The sequence below is a fragment of the Protobothrops mucrosquamatus genome, unplaced genomic scaffold, assembly GCF_001527695.2.
Source record: "Protobothrops mucrosquamatus isolate PMUCROS unplaced genomic scaffold, P.Mucros_1.0 scaffold1846, whole genome shotgun sequence".
In the NCBI taxonomy this organism is placed as follows: Eukaryota; Metazoa; Chordata; class Lepidosauria; order Squamata; family Viperidae; genus Protobothrops; species Protobothrops mucrosquamatus.
The window spans coordinates 94,141-112,019 of record NW_015387976.1 but is presented as its reverse complement, the minus strand read 5'-3'; the positions used below and the strand labels follow the sequence as shown (position 1 = coordinate 112,019).

Genomic DNA, 17,879 nt, shown 5'->3' with positions numbered 1-17,879 from the left:
CAAATATCCAAAGGACCATAATGTTGAACATGAAACAGATTTATTATAGAGTTGTTACAAAATTTACATTAAGAAATAATGGATTTAAGGCATAAGGAAGATGATTTTGGTTTGATGTTAGGAAACATTTCACAGTAATAAGAACTTTTTAGCAATGGAACAGATGGTGGCTACAAATCATAGATGGCCAATTTCCGGTATTATAAAACCAAGCTTTTAATAGAACTCTTAGAAGAGTTCAAGAAACCTTGACTGATTGTGCTTGTGTCGCCTATATTTTGTACGCCTTAACAACAACAAAAAATAATGCAATTCCTTAATCTATTTTTTTTTCTCCCCACTTTTATTTTGACCTCCCAGAGGCAGCAACTGTGAGAAAATATCCCAGCAGGAGCATCAGAAATAGAAACCAGCTAATAATAACTGCAAAAATTTGTAAAGTTGAAACGCTTAAAGTCCCACCACGTAAACAAAGGGAGAATAAACTCAGGCTAGCACAGTGGAAACAATTTTCCGCCTGCGAGCGCCCGCCTCCTATTGGCGGGGAGTGGAGCATTCTAAGCCCCGCCCCCTCCCGCGCCCTGAGCTCATTCTCAACCCTACTTTCTCTCCCGTCGCGCGAGAAATTCGTACGTGTCAGTGCGCGTGTATTTGACGTCACTGCGCTTTCTCGTCCCTTAGAGCCCGAGGAAGGAAGTAGCCGCTAGTGACGGTGCAAAGATGGTAAGCGGGTCGCTGCGGGATTGAAGGGAGGCAAAAAACGCGCGCGGGGTGGGCAAAAGGACGGAAGGAGGGAACACGAGGCGCGAGAAGGGGAGGTGTGGGAAGATCCGTCGTGGCGAGCCGAGGAGCGTTTGCTCTCGCGTGCTGTTGAGCGATGGCCAGAGAGAACCGGGTCTTGGCGAGTGTGTGTGTGTGTGTGGGGGTATGTGTGGATNGAAACCAGCTAATAATAACTGCAAAAATTTGTAAAGTTGAAACGCTTAAAGTCCCACCACGTAAACAAAGGGAGAATAAACTCAGGCTAGCACAGTGGAAACAATTTTCCGCCTGCGAGCGCCCGCCTCCTATTGGCGGGGAGTGGAGCATTCTAAGCCCCGCCCCCTCCCGCGCCCTGAGCTCATTCTCAACCCTACTTTCTCTCCCGTCGCGCGAGAATTTCGTACATGTCAGTGCGCGTGTCTTTGACGTCACTGCGCTTTCTCGTCCCTTAGAGCCCGCGGAAGGAAGTAGCCGCTAGTGACGGTGCAAAGATGGTAAGCGGGTCGCTGCGGGATTGAAGGGAGGCAAAAAACGCGCGCGGGGTGGGCAAAAGGACGGAAGGAGGGAACACGAGGCGCGAGAAGGGGAGGTGTGGGAAGATCCGTCGTGGCGAGCCGAGGAGCGTTTGCTCTCGCGTGCTGTTGAGCGATGGCCAGACAGAACCGGGTCTTGGCGAGTGTGTGTGTGTGTGTATGTGTGTGTGTGTGTGTATGTATGTGTGTGGGTGGGAGAGGTACCTTATGTTCTATGCTGGCCCATCCCTGGCTTCCCCGATGGGGTTCTGAGTTATCAGAAGTAGGCCTGGTGATATCTTCGTTCCGAAGGTCCAGATGGACGGCTACATTGTTACATGGAGTCTTCTCCAATCTGGAATTCTCCAATCTGGAATAGCACAAAAGTTTTCTTGGGCAAAAACGGGAGCTGAAATTATAGATTTCTGCAGGATATCAGTGGGTAAGGGATCATGATTTGATATTTTATTTATTGCAGCAGTTTCTACAGGCGTAGACCCGTCCAGCAAAGATATTACTACATCTTCACGTTTAAAAGGTTTTATAAGGGCAGTTTCGTTTTCTTATTTGCTGCTATACTTGTGTAGCTGCAGCAGAATGCTTCCTTTTTTAAAAAAAGCTGTGTTACTTGTCAGTTTGCTTTTCTTCTATACTACTTAAGGAAGGTTGATTTTTTTTTTGCCAACGTAGGTTTGACAAAAGTTTACATGGACTTCACCATACTAATTATGGTGAATTAAGACAGTAGATTTGATTGCAGGATTTATATCTAATGTTGCTTTCCGTTTCAAATGCATTCTGTAGCCCAGAAATATGATTGCATACAGGCTTGAAAAAGCAGCAGTGAGGAAAAAATTGATAATTCACTAAAGATATTAAACTAAGATTGGGAAAATCCAATTTCAAGTAGACGCTCTGCTTTGGAAGTTCATGTGGTGACTTTAGGCCAGCCACTCTCTTTCAGCCCATTTTACCTCACAGAATTATGGCTATGGGGTAAAATTAGAAGAGGGAGTGTTATATATACTACCTTTGGTACTGGAGAAAAGNAAAAATTGATAATTCACTAAAGATATTAAACTAAGATTGGGAAAATCCAATTTCAAGTAGACGCTCTGCTTTGGAAGTTCATGTGGTGACTTTAGGCCAGCCACTCTCTTTCAGCCCATTTTACCTCACAGAATTATGGCTATGGGGTAAAATTAGAAGAGGGAGTGTTATATATACTACCTTTGGTACTGGAGAAAAGGCTGTATATAAATTAGGAAATAACATCTATATGTAAATACCGGTTCTTCTGCCTTTGTTAATCCATTTGAATCAGTCTAGAAGAAAAATACATTTTTTCTGTTGATAGATGAACATATAACAAAGCAAGTTCCATTACTTGCAATGTTTATAAGGAAAATTCGAAATCACATATTGATGAATAGTATTGTTAAAATTAGACAGGATGTATTGAACTGATGTGGATATTTGGATTTTTACATGAATTTTGCTAAAACATATAGTTGCAAATAAATGAATACACCATTATTAAGAAATAGCACTAATGTGCTGTTTGCAAATATTAAAACTATGGTAACAAGATCCAGCACATAAATACATGCATTATTTATGGAGAAAAACAAATAGAGGTACAATCATCACACTGGGATACAAGTAAACAAGAATGAAATGAATATTTGATTTTAAAAAAATCTTAGCATTGACTAGAAATTGCTGAGGATTGATTTCCAAACAGTCGTGTGTAAAAAGGCACTTCACTTTTTTGAATATAGTAGCATCACTCTTGATATTACATGGAAATGCAGTTTTTGAACAATGACAACCATTCACTTTGCCTTGGGACCAGACCAGTCTTGGATATTTTTGCTGGATTGCTGTCTGCTGGCAAGATTTTTGCAGGATTTACTTTGCAAATATTTCACTTCCATGGGGAAGCAATAGCACATTAGTTTCAGTGTCATTGTTGGAAGGATTTCCTGCAGTTCAGCCTCTTATTTACTTAATCTATCCAGTTTCAGGCCTTGTGCTTTAATAAGTCAGCTCATTTTAAATTTATACACTCTAAATATTTGTAAAATAGAGGTGTGTGTTTGGGCAAAGGAAGTGCCTGGAGATTGATGTCAGGATTATGTGGTGCAACAACCCGTGCAGACTGGTTGTAAGAGACGCAAATAAGGTGCTGTTAAAATAAACAAGAAAAGCTGATGGTGGGAAAGGAAACAAGTGTTGCAAATGCTTGTGGGAATCTTGGCTTCATAGTCAGTATTACATCACCTTGCGTCTCAGCTCATAAATTAGTCTGTTCTGTGTTCCCTGGCTCTGTGATATAGTCTTAATTTTATTTCACTGTATTGCTGCTTTCAGTGAACAACTGCTTAGAATTATGTACAACATGGGAATATTTAATATGTTTTAGAGGGGGAAAATCCTGTAACTAAATAGATAAAGTATTGGGGAATCTTGTTCTTTATCTCACTCACTGACCCTATTTCTGCAATTTATGGTAGGTGTTTCTCCTCTTTATATACTTTGCTTGTTTTATGATGGATTTTTGTCATAAGTAAAACATTTTCTATGTCCCTGAGTTTTCGTGTGTGTGTGTGTGTGTGTGTGTGTGTGTGTTTGTTTCAGGTAGATAAAGTACTTGGCTGCCAGAGGCAAGTTCTCAAACTTTTTAGTAACTAATCCAAATTTACGATTCCTATGCTCCTTTTACATGTTAGTGGTAAGTTCTTTGGTGAACCCTCTTTGTTTTTTAAAGTTTGATAGAAGTATGTTTACTCAGCTTACAGGAACAAAGGTTTAAATTGTATTGTTGTAAGGAGTATTGTGTTTCTTCTGTTTAAGAATACCAGAGGGCTTGGATCTCAGATGAAGGACTGCATTTCAGTTCCTGATTTTTCAGCTAATGGAACATTTGAAAGTCATGATGTGATACACAGCGGGTAAGTACCAGGGGTTTATAGAAATATTAAGGTGAATTTCCTGTGTAATTGGAAGATCAAGTCATGATAATCAAAGGCGCTTCTGCCTGATCTGTATGTACTTTTGTGAAAAATAGTGTGGAAATAGTTTATTTCTAAGTTCCAGTAAATTTCTAGAGTAGCATCTATTTGGGGGGTGATCTTTGCTTGTAATAAATTGACACTTAAATCTATTTTGATGTGTCAGATCTTCAGTCATCAGTATAATTATAACTTCAACTACTTAACAAAACTGTTCAAGATCAGGATAGCAAACCTTTAAGTTTCAAAGGAATGGAGTCCATTTGTCACTTATGGGCTGGATACTTCCTTTTTCTAAATATCACTTTACCTTATTCTTATAATAAAATATTTAATAAGTTTTAGAACTTACATCCATAATAAATGCTTAATATATAGATTATTTCCTCAGAATTATGGCTCTAAAACATTCTCCAGAATGCTTCTGACTTGTTTAGATAAAGGAACCAATTCATCCTCTTGAACTAGGTGAAAAATTCCTTCTATTAGTAGCAGATAGCTACCATTTCCCGTCAGTTTGACATTTGGAATAAAGGGTCTGTGCAAGTGTGTATAGTTCTATATGCTGGAAATTTGTCAGACTTCTCCTGTGAAAGAGGATTTTGAAGCTGACTCCTTTTGTTACCAGACTGGTAACAAAACACATTTGTATGACTCTGCAAATATAAAGCTCATTTTGTCTTACTAGTTCTGTAGCACTGTCTCTTTGGAATTCTTTTACCTATGAATAAACAAATCACTGGAAAATATGTGGTTGCAAAGGGTTTGACAGCAACTTAGTGGTAAAATAAGTGAATGACTAGGCTACTGAATATTTGGAGTCACACAGCATGCTAAGATATATTTTGTTATAAATAACAATCATATGGTTGTTAAGCAAATCCAGTCTCTTTCATTGACTTTGTCTGAATCTGGCTAAGAAGGTTGTAAATGGCAATCACATGACCCTGGCACTCTGCAACCATCATAAATACATGCCAGTTGCCAAGCACCCGTATTTTGCTCATGTGACCATAGGGATGCTGCGATGGTTGTAAGTGTGAGAACTGCTCATAAGTCACTTTTTTCAGTGCTGTTGAAACTTGTGAACAGTCGCTAAACAAATGGTTTTAAGTCAAGGATTATCTGTATACAACTATTTATCTCACCATTGTTGCACATCAAGGGCACTGGTAAATTTTGGAATACAATTAAACACAATTAAAACAAAACATTTTCAGTAGTATATAAATGTGCTAAGAACTGTAATATAGTGAACATTACAGTGATAAAAATGAAGAAAAAATAAGTGCTTTCTGTCAGATTTTCAGGGTTTTAGAATTCAAAGTCTGCATTTGGAACTAGACATTGACATGTATATTTGTCTTCATTCACAAGATTTTAATGTAAGGTTTTATGTGGTATCTCTGTTTACTTGTGTTTGTAGATTTCCACATGTGAAGAGTGAACTTTTTCCTGTTCATCCTTTGGAACTTTCAGAGAAGAATGTAAGTAGAAAGGAATATTATAGATAGATGTAGTTATAGATATAAAAAAAACTGTTCATAGTAAAATTTATATTTTCAGATGCCTGAACTAAAATCAGAATTAACTGAGAGATTCTAAACAAGCAATAAATTACAGAATAGACACTTTTGAATAATTAGTACAAGCTGCAAAAATGATAGCACAGTACAGAACACCTTGGTGGGATTATTTATGAGGAAAGAGGAATGTTGAAAATTCCATTGGAACATAGAATTCCTATTGTCAATGATATCTCGTTGGAGAAGACTAAAGAGAGAAACACATGGAAGACACAGAAGTGGTTATGTTGATGGATTTTGAAGAGAAATTGAATGAAGAAGAGCAAATATTTGCCCAGTGAGACCCATGATTGATTGAGGACGGAAGAAAATAAAGTAGGATAGAAGAAAATATGAAGAGCTTGGCTTCGTATAGCTCATCTCTTGGACTGATTTACTACTTCAATTTTCAATTCCCTAAAAGAAAATTAATTCAGTTATATTGAGAGACTGAAGTTTTTTTTAATTATTTCTTATTTAAGAATTCTGTCTGATAGTAAAAAATGATACAAATTTAAATAAGAGTAAAGAATAAAGAAAAGCAGTCAATAAATAAAGAAACAAAAAGAAAAATAAAGGTGCTGCTTTCAATCTTTGCAGCAGCTACAAACTTATCTTTTCTCCTTCTTTAAAGTTATATCATGATTACCCTCTTCTGATATTTTACCCTCTCTAATCATCAAATCCAGTTCATTTTTTCCATTTTCAGCAAATAGTCACAAAGGGTTTCCTTCACTAGTAAATGTACTTGTTATCTTTTCGCTGATCAAGTAAGTCAATTTTGCCATTTCTGCAAATGGTCATCTTCACCATTCTTCCTTTGTAGACATTTCCAAATGTTTTCATTTTTGTGCATATAATAATCTCACTAGGGGAGCGGCTGCAGGCATTAGATGAAAACCAAAATCCTTTTTCATTTGTACATACATGTAGGTGAAAACTCTAGATAGAGTAATTGTTAATCAGCAACACTACAGCTACTATTCGAGAATTGGAAGATAGAAATGGAGAAGAGCAGCATAGCTAATATGCAAGTTGGCATTTAATATGTAATTTAATATAATGTTTGCTCTAATTTAAACTTAGGTTAATTATGTATACAAACTAAACCTAGAAAAATGTAGGTTTTAATGTAATTTTAATTTAAGAAGATTTTTTAATCTCATAGTACACATAACTTTATATGTATCTTGATATAGTAGCTTAAAACATTCAATACTTTTAAGGAAAGCTATCATTAGCAAAAAATTATGTATTAAATTATACTTTTAGAAACATTTATTGGATTTCTAATTTACCTTTTGGGGTATGACCTTCAAGAAAATTTTTACATTTAAGTCTGAGAAGCTTGGATCATTCATCTGTTCATTACATGGGGTCACATGAATTCAGGTGGTGTAAAATAGCAAAGCTCTATGTTAATGGAAAGGAATGTTTGAGCATTCTTATTCTGGACAGGAGATTTTCTTTTTCTGTTCAGTGAGAAAAAAATGAATAATAGCATTCTCTGTGTGCATAGTTTTTACTAAGTTAATTCACATCTGATTGCCTGGACTGTAAAATAATGCTCTTAACATTTCTTTTGGTAGTTTTCCTTAACTCAAGATAAAATGAATTTTTCAACTCTGAGAAATATTCAAGGGTTACATGCGCCACTGAAGTTGCAAATGGAATTCAAAGCAGCGAAACAGGTATGCTTATTTTCAACAAAAATTTTCTCCAGATTCTAGTTTATTTTTAAGGAGCTAAAACAAAAGTTAAAATTTGCAGTTTTAAAAAATCTCGGACAGTTAACAGCATGACACAAAATTAAAAGTGTATAAGTGTACAAAGGCATAAAGCAAAAAAAACCAACATACTAATGCCTGAGGTAGCTATTAACAGGGCATCTTATACTTAACCAGAGTAACTCGCAAACTGGTACTCTTAGATTCTCCAGATAAAGGGCAAAAATGTTCATGGGCAAAAAAGTTAATTTTGGTAGGATTTTATCTGAGCTTGTTTTGCTCTATCCAGAACCTCAGGATACTAGTTTAGAGTTTTCATAGTACAGGTGGTCCTCAACAATTATTCACTTAGTGACCAATTCAAAGTTATGACAGACCCTCACCCCTCCCCAAATTACTAATGACCTGAGTTCTGGTAGCTACACACCCTCCCCCACAGCCATATGACCCCAGTTAGGGTGCTTGGCAACCAGCTCATTTTGTGGCTGATTGCAGTGTTCCACAGTTACATGACTGCAATTGACAATGTTTTTTTGCTATTTTTGTGCTTCTTCGGCCAGTTTCTAGCAAAAAAACACCCATTGGAATACATAGATTAGCTTAACGATTGTTTTGTTCACTTAACGACCACTACAGAAGAAATCAAATCTGGCCCAGTAATGTGGGTTCCATCATGGCCATCATGATTTACTATGGAATTTCTGGCTCTATTATGTACATCGAGGACCTATAAGTTTGGCATAGCCCAAGATGATGATTTATAATTGTAGGACTGTATACTTGAGCGCCCATAGTATAAATTAGATTTAGTTGGACTTCATTTCTCATGCCTACATTATTTTAATTTATTATTTCTTAATTCTTCTCTGAGTTTTGCCTAACTGCTTTATCCAAAAGGGAATGGGTAGTCGTTTATGTGTTTTGTCAGGATTATTAATCGAATATAAATTATTGCTCTAGATTTATTTGGAATAAATCTCACTATCTGCACTGAGACTTACTTTTCGATAAGTTACACATAGAATTGTGTGAGCTTCACTTACTCTTTGCAAAGCCATTATTTCAAATTCTTTAGAGAGCCCTACTAGGCATTATGTGTTGGGGAACTATCCCTTCACAGAACTTGCCATTTGAATTTTTATGCTATTAAGTATAATGTAATTAACACTGATATATCTATTGTCTGAAGAGTTGCCCGCCCCAATAACTTATTTTTCAAATGGAAAGGTCATATTTAATATGTAGACAAAAATGAAACTGAGACTATAATATTATTTTGAAGAACAATTATTTCTTCTTGCTGACATCTCAGAAGAAGAGGTGAGATATTGTTTAACTGAGTGTTTCTATATGGTGGCAAAAGTAATGCTAAAGTTCATATTTTTAAAAAGTATATTTTCAATACATTGCATGCTACATTTACATTCTTCAAACATTAAATGGGTGGAATATAAAAAGTGCAGCCTGAGGGAGCAACTTGATATCGTTTTGCTTGTTCCTTTGATATATATCATTATTAATAAATATGGATGGCTAACTTGTAAAATCTTTTGTAGATCCAGAACCTGCCTTTCCTTCAAAGCTCTAATCTGGCACTGGATATCTTAAAAGGCAACGACGACTGCATTGGATTTGAAGATATTCTTGGCGGTAAGGATCTTTCTGAAGTTTGAACAAGTTACAGGGAGAGAAGACTGAACTTGGTCATATTCCCATGTTGGCACAGTTATATGCATGGCCCATACATTGCTGAGGGCTAGTAATAGAAGCAACCTATGGACATATTTATTATCCCGTGCCCTTATGTTTCTTAAAAATTTTAATAAATATCTACAGATAGGCCTTGACTTACAACCAAAATTGACCCAAAATTTCTCTTAAGTGAGACATTTGTTATGTCAGTTTTGCTACATTTTATGACCTTTCTTGCCATGGTTGTTAAGTGAATCACTGCAGTTGATAAGTTAGTAACCTGGTTGTTAAGTAAATCTGGCTTCCCCATTGATTTTACTTATCAGAAGGTTGCAAAAGGTGATCACATGACCCTGGGTCACATAAATATGAACCATATTTATATGAACAATCGTAAATACGAACCAATTGCCAAGCATCTGAATTTTGATCACATGATCATGGGGATGCTGCAATGGTTGTAACTCTGAAGGACAATCATAACTCACTTTTTTCAGTGCTGTTGTAACTTTGAATGGTCACTAAATGAACTGTTGTAAATCGAGAACTACCTGTAGTTGTTTATTATGAGGAAATGCTGGATTAGAATAGGTCTTCAGTCCAATCCAGTGGAATTACTTTTCATATATGAAACAGTCCATTTAGACATTTTGTAGAGACTGCAGGGAAGAGAGGACATATTTATGTGTGGGATGTCCAGAACTGAGTAAACATTGTAAGAAATTACCTCTTATATAAGAAACAAATACTAGAGTTTGTTCAGGCCACTCTTAGCCTGAATAAATTAAATTTGCTCAATATAGATTAAGACACAAAGTGTATTGCATAAGTGACATGTTTTCTACCAAACTTGCCTTCAATTGTCTTAAATTAACATTTTACTAAATCTCTTTTCCAGATCCTGCACAAAATGAACTAATGGCAGAGCCTCATTTGATGGTTGAACATAAACTTGGTTTATTATAATACTTACACATAGCTTTTTTTGTTCATTATAAGATTCTTACTTGTGTCCGTGAGGGTTGAAATAAACTATATTAAATGAAAATGAAACGCTTGTTTTGATACCCAGTTTCTCGCCAACTCAGTGAAAAAAGCACAATGTTATAAGCATCTTGTTCTGTGTTTACTGCCAAATGTCTTATGAGTTGGTTTTTAAAAAAAGGATATATGACTATATCCAACATTATAGCAGCTCATATTTATAGTTAGAAAAGGCCACACATCAAAATATATTCAGGTATAGGAAAATGAAACTGTTAGGATTGGAAAAGCTTTGCAGAAGAACTTTTTGCAATTTTAAAGCAAGAGATTTGCGGTTAATTTTTCTTTACTCCTGATGGTTGATGTCTTTTAAACAATAAATAACATTTTCAATAAGCATTGAGACTTTTTCTGAGTGTTTAATAGCATCTTCAAAATTGTTCACCCTGAACAGGACTTGTTTTTGTTGGGAGGCAATTGAGTTACATGTAATGGTAGCCTGTTTATCACTAATGCTGTTTTATGACAGAAGCTGAGTCTGGTAATAGCAATCATAAGAACAGGTTCTAGCCTCTAATACATTCTTTTTTCTGCCTGAAATAATACCTCTATTGACCCTCATTCTCTTGGCAGGCACTCTTGCTTTCAGAATAATCTCTTTTTCATAAGTTGGAGTTAAGGTTGGTTCGTTGTCAGGACACTTGTGATATTTGGTACCAATAATGACTGTTAGCCAGTTATTAATCTTCAATTATTTGGCAGCCTTCACCCACTTCAAAGGCTAGGCATATGTCCCTCCTTCCCCACCTTGGTATGGGGAATACAGGTTCCCATCTGATAACTGAATTAGCTAGGCAGTAAAATGAGCTACTGACAAGACTTCTCAGCAGTTGCTATATTGGGGGTGAGGGAGGGCAGGATAGATAAAACCTAAATATGATTTTTGAGTCTTCATGGCCTCTTCAGCATCATGATTTTCAACAACTACATTTTTCTCCTTGTTTAACTTCATGGTTATTAAACCAGGGATAATATCTGTTGGCATTTTTTTTCCTGTTGTTTCCAAATTAGCATTACATTTACCTTCATGTTGATTCTTAAACATTTAAACTTTTAGCTTCAATAGGGATAATTGCATATTCAAAATTACCACAGTGTCACTAAAGTTTACTGGCATAATCTTGGAGAGCTCTGAGATTGCAAGAATGTGGGTGGAACACGCCACTTATCAAACCTGCCTTAGTCCCATTCCAGATTTTGGAGCAACAGCTTTTCCCAAGTTCAATGCAATGTGAGACTGCCATTTCCCCCCTATTCCTGCATATATTCCAATTATACATATATGCATACATACATGACCTGATAATGGAGTAGGTTAAGAGCTAGTTAGTAAGCCAGAATTTCAAAACTACCTCCCTGTGTAGTTTTAGCTTCTTTGAATAATTACCTGTAACTTGTTTTCCACTATCTACTTATAACCTATAATCCCTTTTTGATTTTTCTTGTATTGGATACTTTTAAGTTGTACGTTAGAGAGAGACTGGTCTAAAATCATTCAGTGAGTTGCCATAACTAAGGCTGGATTTCAGCTTGAGTGTCTCCATTCCTGGCATGGAGCACACTGATTCTCAACAGGTTAACAAGCATTTTGGGGCTACTTAGGAAGGAAGGATAGTGAGATCATTTTAAATGATGGGGAGATGTGCAGAACTTGCTGCCCATTAAAGCCACCAACAGCTACATGAAGTGCAGTCAATCACAAGCAGGAACACATTGGAAATTCAGTGGTAGCTTCAGGAATCTACTGGAAACCAAAAAGCTGAATTTAATTTGCCAGGCTGGATTGCTCCCCCAGCATCTAGTTCTGTGTTTGGAATAAGAGAGCCTTCACGTTCTGAGCAAATGGCAGGAAGCGAAAAGGTTATCCTCACTTTTGGTTCCATGCATAAAATCCATCTGTAGATGGATCATGTATCTGGCATCTGCAGTTTAAATCTTGGTGCTAATCATGTGACAAACTATTCCAAGATGCGGCAGCAGAACACTGCAAAATAATGTGAGACAACAAAATACACAAGAAGTTACAAGAAATTCACTAAGCCATCAGCAACATTTTTCATATAGGCACTGAATGGGATTCCTTGAACTGCAGATCAAAGCGCTAGAAATTTCTTTTATCTCATTGCTTTGAATGCTCTATGGCATCTGGATGAGTTAGCCCTTTTAGATTAGATTACTCACGCATAAGTATAGAAATAGGATCATGTCTCACAGTAGCACCGAGCAAGTGCGACTTTTGCGCTTGCAACATCTTGGAAGAGAAGCATAATTTTATAGTTATATGGCAATTTAAAACAGTAACTGTAGACCAAATTAGATACACATCTTTGGTTTAATCACAGAAGCATAAAAATGCAAAAGGTTTCTGAACCAGATGGAAAATGTATATAAGAATTATATTCAAACGTGTGAAAGATTACAAAATATGCATAACTGCAATGGTACGCAATAGAGCACAAGACTGCTTCTCCAATCATAGTTTTTAGTCTTTATTAGCAACAATAAAATGGTGTGTATTTACAAAAATACAAAAGCCACAACTACTAAAGGTTGTAAAGTACAATCCTATATGGAATTACCCAGAAACCACACAGTGTTCAATCGAGCCAATACATTACCAAGTGCGCTCTGCTACTAATGCATTTAGGCTACTACCCCTTCTGGCTCATTTCACCTCGGTTTAAGCATAGTCTTCAACGGCAACTGAAAACATAATAAATACCTGCTCTGCAGGCAATTACGTATTGCAGTACAAGCACTGCAGCCCTGTATATGTCATTTTCATTATTTATAGTAAAATTTTCCTAAAATTATCACTGATGCATGGCCCTGCTACTTGCCAGTTCCCAAGCAAAGTAAGAATACCATTTAAAACCCCTTATTCTTATGTCAATATATAGTGCACTCCAAAAGAAACAACACATAAATATTGCAGATTAGTTGCCTTTTTGACACATGTGATTTGGTAGGTCATGTGACTCGCATGTCTAAAATGTACATTTTAATACATTCGGGCAGAAGTGCAGTGGGTGCATTAAATTAAAGGATTTAATAGAAGGTGGCAAACATCAGATAGTTGCAACATATTTTTCTGTTAATATTCTAATATTATTTATATACCTTTTAAATTATTTTTATAAATAGCACAAGGTGAACATACCTAACATTCCTCCTTTATTTTCCCCACAACAACCACCTTGTGAGGTGGGCTGGGCTGAAAGAGAGTGACTGACCCAGTCACCCAGTTGGCTTTCATGCCTAACGTGGAACTAGAACTCATAATCTTCCTGGTTTCTAGCTTGGTGCCTTAGGCATGAGACCAAACTGGCTCTATTGAGAAGAATCTATTTTGATTCATAAAATTAAGAGGCAGAGACTTTCAAAACCAGTATAGAATAAGAAGAGAGGTTTTCGGTGGGTTTACTCTTCCATAGATTAAAGGGAATGATGCCACTTTATTGAATCACAATACATAAATTTGTTGATTGTTCCACACACCTAGAAAAATCCCCTCATTCCCATATCCCTCTGCAGAGAGGATACAAACTACTAATGTGACCCTTTGAATTCCAAGTTTTTACTTGATTTCAGTGCAAAGTGGGGTGGGGGTTTTTTGTATTACAATATTGCTACAATTTTCTGCTCATTATGATTGCTAAGAAAAATTTGAGGTAGAGGCAAGTATCCAAGCAAGGGCTTCTCAACTGCATGGGAGAAATTCATTAAACAGGCTGGTGGATCAGGGCATGCCTGTCGTTCCTTCCTTCCTTCCTTCCTTAAAATCCTTACACTTTTTTCTGCTAGAACTTGTAACTGCTTTTTCTCATTAAGATATACTTTCTATTTTCTGAAGGAAATTTCTAGTTTACAGGTGCTTGGATCCTACCGGAAAGCTATATTCGCCTATTGGCTGACCTTTTTTTTCAACCTACAGTGCAAATTTATGATTTTTCCTGTATCTTCTACATAATACCCTCTTTACAAAACTAAATATGTTAGGAGAATGGTTATGATTTTCAGGGTGGCTCACCACTCCTTCTCTGTGCTTTTCAATTTCTATGCATCATTGAACTNACCCCCCCCCCCCCCCCCCCCCGAAATTACTAATGACCTGAGTTCTGGTAGCTACACACCCTTCCCCACAGCCATATGACCCCAGTTAGGGTGCTTGGCAACCAGCTCATTTTGTGGCTGATTGCAGTGTTCCACAGTTACATGACTGCAATTGACAATGTTTTTTGCTATTTTTGTGCCTCTTCGGCCAGTTTCTAGCAAAAAACACCCATTGGAATACATAGATTAGCTTAACGATTGTTTTGTTCACTTAACGACCACTACAGAAGAAATCAAATCTGGCCCAGTAATGTGGGTTCCATCATGGCTATCATGATTTACTATGGAAATTCTGGCTCTGTTATGTACATCAAGGACCTATAAGTTTGGCATAGCCCAAGATGATGATTTATAATTGTAGGACTGTATACTTGAGCGCCCATAGTATAAATTAGATTTAGTTGGACTTCATTTCTCATGCCTACATTATTTTAATTTATTATTTCTTAGTTCTTCTCTGAGTTTTGCCTAACTGCTTTATCCAAAAGGGAATGGGTAGCCATTTATGTGTTTTGTCAGGATTATTAATCGAATATAAATTATTGCTCTGGATTTATTTGGAATAAATCTCACTATCTGCACTGAGACTTACTTTTCGATAAATTACACATAGAATTGTGTGAGCTTCACTTACCCTTTGCAAAGCCATTATTTCAAATTCTTTAGAGAGCCCTACTAGGCATTATGTGTTGGGGAACTATCCCTTCACAGAACTTGCCATTTGAATTTTTATGCTATTAAGTATAATGTAATTAACACTGATATATCTATTGTCTGAAGAGTTGCCCCCCCCATAACTTATTTTTCAAATGGAAAGGTCACATTTAATATGTAGACAAAAATGAAACTGAGACTATAATATTATTTTGAAGAACAATTATTTCTTCTTGCTGACATCTCAGAAGAAGAGGTGAGATATTGTTTAACTGAGTGTTTCTATATGGTGGCAAAAGTAATGCTAAAGTTCATATTTTTAAAAAGTATATTTTCAATACATTGCATGCTACATTTACATCCTTCAAACATTAAATGGGTGGAATATAAAAAGTGCAGCCTGAGGGAGCAACTTGATATTGTTTTGCTTGTTCCTTTGATATATATCAATATTAATAAATATGGATGGCTAACTTGTAAAATCTTTTGTAGATCCAGAGCCTGCCTTTTCTTCAAAGCTCTAATCTGGCACTGGATATCTTAAAAGGCAACGACGACTGCATTGGATTTGAAGATATTCTTGGCGGTAAGGATCTTTCTGAAGTTTGAACAAGTTACAGGGAGAGAAGACTGAACTTGGTCATATTCCCATGTTGGCACAGTTATATGCATGGCCCATACATTGCTGAGGGCTAGTAATAGAAGCAACCTATAGACATATTTATTATTCCCTGCCCTTGTGTTTCTTAAAAATTTTAATAAGTCTCTACAGATAGTCCTTGACTTACAACCACAATTGACCCAAAAATTTCTGTTAAGTGAGACATTTGTTATATCAGTTTTGCTACGTTTTATGACCTTTCTTGCCACGGTTGTTAAGTGAATCACTGCAGTTGATAAGTTAGTAACCTGGTTGTTAAGTAAATTTGGCTTCCCCTTTGATTTTACTTATCAGAAGGTTGCAAAAGGTGATCACATGACCCAGGGTCACATAAATATGAACCATATTTATATGAACAATCGTAAATACGAACCAATTGCCAAGCATCTGAATTTTGATCACATGATCATGGGGATGCTGCAATGGTTGTAACTCTGAAGGACAATCATAAGTCACTTTTTTCAGTGCTGTTGTAACTTTGAATGGTCACTAAATGAACTGTTGTAAGTTGAGAACTACCTGTAGTTGTTTACTATGAGGAAATGCTGGATTAGAATAGGTCTTCAGTCCAATCCAGTGGAATTACTTTTCATATATGAAACAGTCCATTTAGATATTTTGTAGAGACTGCAGGGAAGAGAGGACATATTTATGTGTGGGATGTCCAGAACTGAGTAAACATTGTAAGAAATTACCTCTTATATAAGAAACAAATACTAGAGTTTGTTCAGGCCACTCTTAGCCTGAATAAATTAAATTTGCTCAATATAGATTAAGACACAAAGTGTATTGCATAAGTGACATGTTTTCTGCCAAACTTGCCTTCAATTGTCTTAAATTAACATTTTACTAAATCTCTTTTCCAGATCCTGCACAAAATGAACTAATGGCAGAGCCTCATTTGATGGTTGAACATAAACTTGGTTTATTATAATACTTACACATAGCTTTTTTTGTTCATTATAAGATTCTTACTTGTGTCCGTGAGGGTTGAAATAAACTATATTAAATGAAAATGAAACAATGCTTGTTTTGATACCCAGTTTCTCGCCAACTCAGTGAAAAAAGCACAATGTTATAAGCATCTTGTTCTGTGTTTACTGCCAAATGTCTTATGAGTTGGTTTTTAAAAAAAGGATATATGACTATATCCAACATTATAGCAGCTCATATTTATAGTTAGAAAAGGCCACACATCAAAATATATTCAGGTATAGGAAAATGAAATTGTTAGGATTGGAAAAGCTTTGCAGAAGAACTTTTTGCAATTTTAAAGCAAGAGATTTGCGGTTAATTTTTCTTTGCTCCTGATGGTTGATGTCTTTTAAACAATAAATAACATTTTCAATAAGCATTGAGACTTTTTCTGAGTGTTTAATAGCATCTTCAAAATTGTTCACCCCGAACAGGACTTGTTTTTGCTAGGAGGCAGTTGAGTTACATGTAATGGTAGCCTGTTTGTCACTAATGCTGTTTTATGACAAGCTGAGTCTGGTAATAGCAATCATAAGAACAGGTTCTAGCCTCTAATACATTCTTTTTTCTGCCTGAAATAATACCTCTATTGACCCTCATTCTCTTGGCAGGCACTCTTGCTTTCAGAATAATCTTTTTCATAAGTTGGAGTAAAGGTTGGTTCGTTGTCAGGACACTTGTGATATTTGGTACCAATAATGACTGTTAGCCAGTTATTAATCTTCAATTATTTGGCAGCCTTCACCCACTTCAAAGGCTAGACGTATGTCCCTCCTTCCCCACCTTGGTATGGGGAATACAGGTTCCCATCTGATAACTGAATTAGCTAGGCAGTAAAATGAGCTACTGACAAGACTTCTCAGCAGTTGCTATATTGGGGGGGGGGGGGGGGGGGCAGGATAGATAAAACCTAAATATGATTTTTGAGTCTTCATGGCCTCTTCAGCATCATGATTTTCAACAACTACATCTTTCTCCTTGTTTAACTTCATGGTTATGACACCAGGGAAAATATCTGTTGGCATTTTTTTTCCTGTTGTTCCCAAATTAGCATTACACTTACCTTCATGTTGATTCTTAAACATTTAAACTTTTAGCTTCAATAGGGATAATTGCATATTAAAAATTACCACAGTGTCACTAAAGTTTACTGGCATAAT

At 36.4% G+C, this 17,879-nt stretch overlaps 1 protein-coding gene across 3 annotated transcripts; it reads left to right on the top strand.

The window, feature by feature from the left end:
* Positions 1 to 666: 666 nt before the first annotated feature.
* Positions 667 to 16,749, top strand: POMP (proteasome maturation protein). 3 transcript variants are annotated; one of them, XM_015823358.2, is made up of 6 exons: positions 667 to 723; positions 4,131 to 4,228; positions 5,715 to 5,775; positions 7,443 to 7,544; positions 9,137 to 9,230; positions 10,171 to 10,655. In XM_015823358.2, the coding sequence occupies exons 1-6, from the start codon at positions 721 to 723 to the stop codon at positions 10,236 to 10,238; spliced, it is 426 nt and encodes a 141-aa protein (XP_015678844.1). In that variant the 5' UTR covers positions 667 to 720; the 3' UTR covers positions 10,239 to 10,655. The 3 variants fall into 3 exon arrangements, with proteins under 3 accessions (XP_015678844.1, XP_015678842.1, XP_015678841.1); XM_015823356.2 differs by lacking the exons at positions 667 to 723; positions 9,137 to 9,230; positions 10,171 to 10,655 and adding exons at positions 1,130 to 1,256; positions 15,576 to 15,669; positions 16,611 to 16,749; XM_015823355.2 differs by lacking the exon at positions 667 to 723 and adding an exon at positions 1,130 to 1,256.
* Positions 16,750 to 17,879: the final 1,130 nt, after the last annotated feature.